The sequence below is a fragment of the Cupressus sempervirens genome, chromosome 7 (genome assembly GCF_028749045.1).
Source record: "Cupressus sempervirens isolate cs-2001-9-10 chromosome 7, ASM2874904v1, whole genome shotgun sequence".
Lineage (NCBI taxonomy): Eukaryota > Viridiplantae > Streptophyta > Pinopsida > Cupressales > Cupressaceae > Cupressus > Cupressus sempervirens.
In genome coordinates this window covers 694,230,220-694,236,872 of record NC_143124.1, presented here as the reverse complement: position 1 = coordinate 694,236,872, position 6,653 = coordinate 694,230,220, and the positions used below count along the sequence as shown (strand labels likewise).

The window sequence follows — 6,653 nt, the reverse complement described above, 5'->3', positions numbered from 1 at the left end:
TTAAATACTTTATTAAAGAAAGAAAAAAGGATAAACTAGGAAACGTGACATGTAAGTCTTTGTTAGGGTTTCGTGGAGATTAGAAGAGTTAAAAGGTGTAATCGAATAAACTCAAGTCAAATAGAATTCGTTGGTGAAACACTCCCGCTTGCCAACATTCAAAAAACACAAGTGCCCGGAAATATGTAAACGAAAAACAGAAAAGTCGCTATTAAATAAATCAAGACACAATGATGAGGTGCCATCTGGGCTGTCCAAGTCATTGAGAAGTTGATCTAGACCGTTCATACCTTAAAAACTTAAAAACCTGTGTACAAAGGAGGCGAAGGCTAAAAGTTTTGGGCAGAGTTTGTAGAGTAAATGCATCGTTTCTAGCCCTTCCATCAACATCACTTTTTTTCCTCTCTTTTGCTTCGCTGCATTCGATCTTACTTTGCCAGAGGTATGTGGAAAAAAAATCCTGTTTCTGTCAAAATATATATTTGGTAATGTTTTATAATGTAGTATCTGTTTATCTTATTTGATTCTGGGGCAGTGGGATTCTTTGTATTCATCAACCGATTAATGGGCTGTTTTTTAGTTGAATTTTGGGGCTCCAATGGGCAAGTTTGAGGTATGCAGGGTTTGGGTTTTAGGTTAATGTTGGTGCATTTCTGCCTGGGATTGTTTGGGAACAGATGACTGAGAAACGGGATTGCCCACTAGGTGACAAACATGCTTGTAAGGTTTTCTTCCTTGAACAAAAAGTTCTATTTGGTTGTGGTTTTGGGAGCGCACAGTAGAGGGTGTTTTGAAGGAGTCGGTTAGTGGATGTTGAGCGTACGGTAAAGGGGTTTTCGAAGTCGGCTATTGATTGTGGAGCGTACAGCAGAGGGTTTTTGAATGAGTCGATTATTGAATGTGGATGATTGTTTGAAATTGTAGGATTTTGCCGTTAATAGAAGTGGATTGGGATACAAAGGAGGTGTTTTTAGGGGATAGATTTGTGTTTGAAATACCGATTTTTAGTTTTTTTTTTAATTTATGTTTGGTACATGGTGCTAGGGTTCATTAGGGTTATTTATGTATGAAATACCGATTTTTAGTTTTTTATTTATTTATGTTTGGTTCGTTTATAGTTTTGATTTCCTGCCGATGAACTGCATCTGTTCTTTTTGTCTTGTCATAATTTCTTCCGCCATATCTGCTTTATTGAGTTATCATAATCTTTCGCTGGAAAATTTATGTTTGAGATCTTGCATGCATGAGAGAATAGCGAGTTTTTTCTTTTGTTATGTGTCATCAATATATGCAAGTGATTGAACTAATCTGTTTCTCAAGGGTTATATAGTAGATTTCTCTATCTATACAAAGTGCCCGGAACCGTAAGATCTCTGTGAAGCTGCATTTGGGCGTTTGTTTTTGTAGAGTATTATTGGTAATGCTTAGTTATTTTTTTTGTATGGTTGTTCTATATGACGTATACAGGGGTTTGGTTTATGATATTGAAATGCTTGGGGAATGATCTTTGTCACTAACAAACTGGATGAGCCTCAAAATCAGTAGTGATTTAGGATTTTTATAACCTAGATTCTAATTGATGTTGTAGGACTGCAAGGGAGATATGGCTATGGAGATAACCCAGATTCTTCTGAATGCCCAGTCGCCTGATGGAAATGTTCGTAAAGTGGCAGAAGAGAATTTAAGGCAGTTTCAGGAACAGAACCTGCCTGTTTTCTTTCTGTCTCTATCTGTTGAGCTTGCAAATAATGGTAAGCCACCAGAGACACGCAAGTTGGCTGGTCTGATCTTGAAAAATTCATTGGATGCAAAGGAAGCTGTCAGAAAAGAAGAGCTAATTCAGCGCTGGGTTTCCCTTGATCCTGCTGTGAAAGCTCAAATAAAGAATGCACTCTTGCAGACACTTTCATCGGCTATCCAAGATGCCAGACATACCTCTTCACAGGTTATTGCAAAGATCGCATCAATTGAAATACCCCGCCAGGAGTGGCCAGAGCTAGTACTTGTTTTGTTGAACAATATGAATAGTCACAGTGAAGCCACACTGAAGCAAGCAACCCTTGAAACTCTTGGGTATGTTTGTGAAGAGATATCATCTGATGTACTTGCACAAGATCAAGTGAACTCAATTCTTACAGCTGTTGTCCAGGGCATGAATACAACTGATGGCAACAATGATGTATGTCTTGCAGCAACACGAGCTTTGTATAATGCCCTTGATTTTGCCCAAACCAATTTCGAGAATGAAATGGAGAGGAGCTATATTATGCGTGTTGTTTGTGAAACAACATTGTCAGCAGATGTTCGCATACGACAAGCTGCATTTGAATGTCTTGTTTCAATTTCTTCGATATACTATGAGAAACTTGCACCTTACATGCAGGACATCTTTAGAATCACAGCTAAAGCGGTTAAAAGTGATGAAGAGCCTGTTGCTCTTCAGGCTATAGAGTTTTGGAGTTCAATTTGTGATGAAGAGATTGAAATCCAGGAGGAATACGGAGGGGACTTTACTGGAGATTCTGAGATTGTTCATTTCCATTTCATAAAACAAGCATTGCCCGCCCTTGTGCCTTTATTGTTGGAAACTTTAACAAAGCAGGAAGAAGACCAGGATTTAGAAGAAGGTTCATGGAATTTAGCTATGGCAGGGGGAACTTGCTTAGGTTTAGTTGCTCGGACTGTTGGTGATGATATAGTTCCTCTTGTCATGCCATATGTGCAAGAGAATATTTCAAAGCCTGATTGGCATTGCAGGGAGGCAGCTACCTATGCTTTTGGGTCTATTTTAGAAGGACCCTCCTTGGAGAAACTTGCACCACTAGTGAATATGGCGTTGAGTTTCATTCTCAATGCCATGAAGGATGAGAACAACCAAGTCAAAGATAGCACTGCTTGGACTCTAAGTAGGATTTTTGAGTTTTTGCATGGACCTACAGTCCAATCACCAATTATTACACCGGCTAATCTTCAGCCTATTATTGCAGTGTTGTTAGAAAGTATTAAAGATTCACCAAATGTTGCAGAAAAGGTCTGTGGTGCACTATATTTTCTTGCTCAGGGATATGAGCAGGCTGGTTCAAGCTCTCCTCTTTCTCCTTTTCTTGCTGATATAATTGGTGCTCTTCTTGCAACAGCAGAAAGAAAAGATGCTTCTGACTCTCGTCTCAGGACATCTGCATATGAGACCTTGAATGAAATTGTGAGGTGTTCTACCTCAGAAACTGCTAATATTATAATGCAATTGCTTCCTGTTATAATGAGTAAGCTGGCTCAAACCTTGGAACTTCAGATAGTGTCATCAGATGATAGGGAGAGACAGAGTGATCTCCAGGCATTATTGTGTGGAGTATTACAGGTAATAATACAGAAGTTGGGAGGTATGGATGGTACTAAATATGCTATTCAGCAATGTGCTGATCAAATGATGGCTCTATTTCTTCGAGTATTTGCCTGCAGAAGTGCAACAGTCCACGAGGAAGCTATGTTGGCAATAGGGGCTCTTGCCTATGCAACTGGTAGTGAATTTGCTAAGTACATGACAGAGTTATATAAGTATGTTGAAATGGGTCTACAAAATTTTGAAGAATATCAAGTCTGTGCAATTAGTGTTGGTGTGGTTGGGGATATTTGTCGTGCTTTAGATGAAAAGGTTCTTCCTTATTGTGATGGTATCATGACACAGCTTCTAAAAAATCTCTCTAGTGCCCAGCTTCACCGATCAGTGAAACCCCCAATATTTTCATGCTTTGGAGATATTGCTCTTGCTATTGATGGTAATTTTGAAAAGTATCTAAATTATGCCATGCCAATGCTTCAGGGAGCAGCGGAGCTTTCTGCCCGCTCAGTTGGCCAAGATGATGAAATGGTTGAATATAACAATCAATTGAGAAATGGCATTTTTGAAGCATACTCAGGAATTTTTCAAGGCTTCAAGAATACAAAGCCCGAGGTCATGATGCCATATGCAGGTCATGTTTTGCAGTTCATTGAGGCTGTTTTCGGAGATAAAGAGAGGTATAGTTGACTGCTTTTCTTGTGCGTATAATTTGAATTAGAAGTTTGGTTTTAAATAGCCTTCTCATGATATATATATATATTTGTTCCATTCTTTTATATTATTTCTTGCTCTTATTAATAAAGGTGATTGAATTGCCATAATCTAGGGGAAAAGTGGTTAAGCATAGCTAAACTTTAGTTGAAAGATTCACACACACACACACACACACATATTTGTTCCATTCTTTTATATTATTTCTTGCTCGTATGGAGAAAGGTGACTGAATTGCAATGATCTAGGGAAAAACTGGTTGATCTTCTTAATTAGTGACTATTAATAGTGGACCTTGAACCTTCAGTTGCACAGCCAAAACCAACTGCAAATTTTATCTGGTATAAGAAATGTAGAAAAATTAGTACACATGGTGTTATATTTAGTGCTGGTTGGTGAAACAAATTGGAGCTTCAGGAACTCATTAAATTTTTTATTACTAATGCTATTTAATTGATTTACCATTGTAATGTTGTCAGTGTTTTTCTAATGCACCAAGAGTCATTTGATCAACATTTTTACCAATTGTATTTTGTGGCCATGTTTCCACAAACATAAGCATACAATCAAATGCTTGCTATATTCAAAAAGCAAATGATGTTCTGAAAGATTGAGATGAAGTTTTCAGAACTACGACAATTAGCTTATTCTACACAAGCTGGTAAAAGGGATTCACTTATTTTTTTGTCGAAAAAAATGATGATATAAAAGTAACCCTATGATGTAATAGGGGGTTATTATTCTTTCAAGCTGTGACTGGAAGCTCAGTGTCATTCATCCGTGACAATATGGTTAATTGAAGTCCGATGATTTTGACAAACAAGGTGAAGTTTCAGTCAACATAGTTCAAGCCAGAGAAGCAAAAATTTCCAAAAAAACTTGATTATACAATTTTGGTATATCTCTCCTACAGATGATTGACCCCCCTCCCCCCCACCCAAAAAATAAGTAAATCCCATGTTCTTAAAAAATTGCTGACTCTCATTTTCAACAGGTTTTTTCTTCATTCAAATTTCATCTGAAACCTTTATCAAACTTCCGCCAACATGTGAAATGATGAAATAAATTATGAATCGGGCAGTTGTACAATATTTATAGGGCACAACTGAAAATACCTTCAGATTTTGTTATCTTTTGATTAACTAGTTTTTTCTACATTTTTAAAAAATCTTCTTTTTTTCCTCATTTAAATCCCAAAATTTTTAATTGTTTTGAACCTGATAAATAAAAACCAAGTTTTTTTCTTCCAAACCCAGTTTTTTCCCATAAGATTTGATATTGTAGCATATGCCAGCAGAAGAAAACCAGGTTATATAGGTGTGAGCTGCATGATCACAATTCACTAACTAGTGAGCTATGCATAGCAGAAAGTGTCTCCTTATCTCCGTGTTCTCTAATTTTGCATACATTTAATTTTAGAAGTCAATGTAAGATGACTTTAAGGTGGAAAATTTTGAGCGCTGGATATTTTCACGAGAATATGCCCAGATTTTTCAAGTTCGAGATTTTAACAAGAATTCAATTTCTTGAGGTTGCGTAGTTCCTTTTATCGTTTAATATTTATCCTATACTTAAGTTGTTTTCAAATCCAACTGGATTTTGTGATGTTTGTCGAGCATGTGCCCTCTTTCGCATGACTAATGGTTGCCAACTGATGTTTTTATGGTCTATTTGTTTTTTAGGGATGACACTGTTACAAAGGCTGCTGTTGGTGTATTGGGTGACCTTGCAGATACTCTTGGAAGCAATGCTGCACTTTTATTCCGGAATTCAAGTTTCTTCAAGGAGTTCCTTAACGAATGCATGATGTCTGAAGACAACCAAGTGAAAGAAACTGCATCTTGGGCTCAACAGACAATTGAACGTATTATATCAGCTTGAATCTGTTACACTGTTAATACATTGAAGTTTTTTTGTTCACTTGCCACTAGTATTGTTTAAAAAGGTGTTAACAGTCATACAGAATCATATGATGTCCTCATATGTCTGATTTTATTAAGATGTATTTCATTATGTCTCAAGTTCTGTTTACATGTAATATCTCTCTCTACAAGGAACACTATTGGTTTGCAATAGTGACGGGATTTTTCTGGTTCTTTTGCGCATCCACAAAAGTTGTGGTTTGGGACGCCATAGTTCAGAAGTCAGCAATCCATTTTGATTGTGATGGATAGCTTTTACTTTCCACTGGTAATTGCAGCCGTCTTGAGGTTGGACAATATATTATAATAGGTGTTTGAGGTTCTTGCTTTGAACCTGATATAAACATCTAATTGTTATCACGTCGAACTGGTCAAATTAAATAATCATCATTTTTTCTTCTTCACTTGAGGTCTTCTTGAGCCTTTATTTATCAGTTGTTCTTTATGGTTTAACTTTTCCAAATGGAGATGGGACTGTCACTAAAGAAGGGTTGCATGGGAAGTTTGTGTCTCGATAAGATTATGATATCGGATTCTCTACTCACTCGTGGCCTAAAATCTATAAATTTAGAATGCCAAATATTATGTGATTTGATTTAAAAAAAGATAAAGATCGTCTTTAATTTGAAGTGAACTTCGACCATGCAACTTTGTTTAGTTGGTATAAATAAAAATGGACA

General features: G+C 36.9%; 1 protein-coding gene across 1 annotated transcript; it reads left to right on the top strand.

Annotated features, from left to right (window-relative positions):
* The first annotated feature begins 344 nt into the window (after positions 1-344).
* On the top strand, positions 345-6,377 carry LOC149549115 (importin subunit beta-1-like). Its single transcript, XM_089792556.1, has 3 exons — positions 345-442; positions 1,589-4,017; positions 5,734-6,377. The coding sequence occupies exons 2-3, from the start codon at positions 1,604-1,606 to the stop codon at positions 5,930-5,932; spliced, it is 2,613 nt and encodes an 870-aa protein (XP_089648682.1). The 5' UTR covers positions 345-442; positions 1,589-1,603; the 3' UTR covers positions 5,933-6,377.
* Positions 6,378-6,653: the final 276 nt, after the last annotated feature.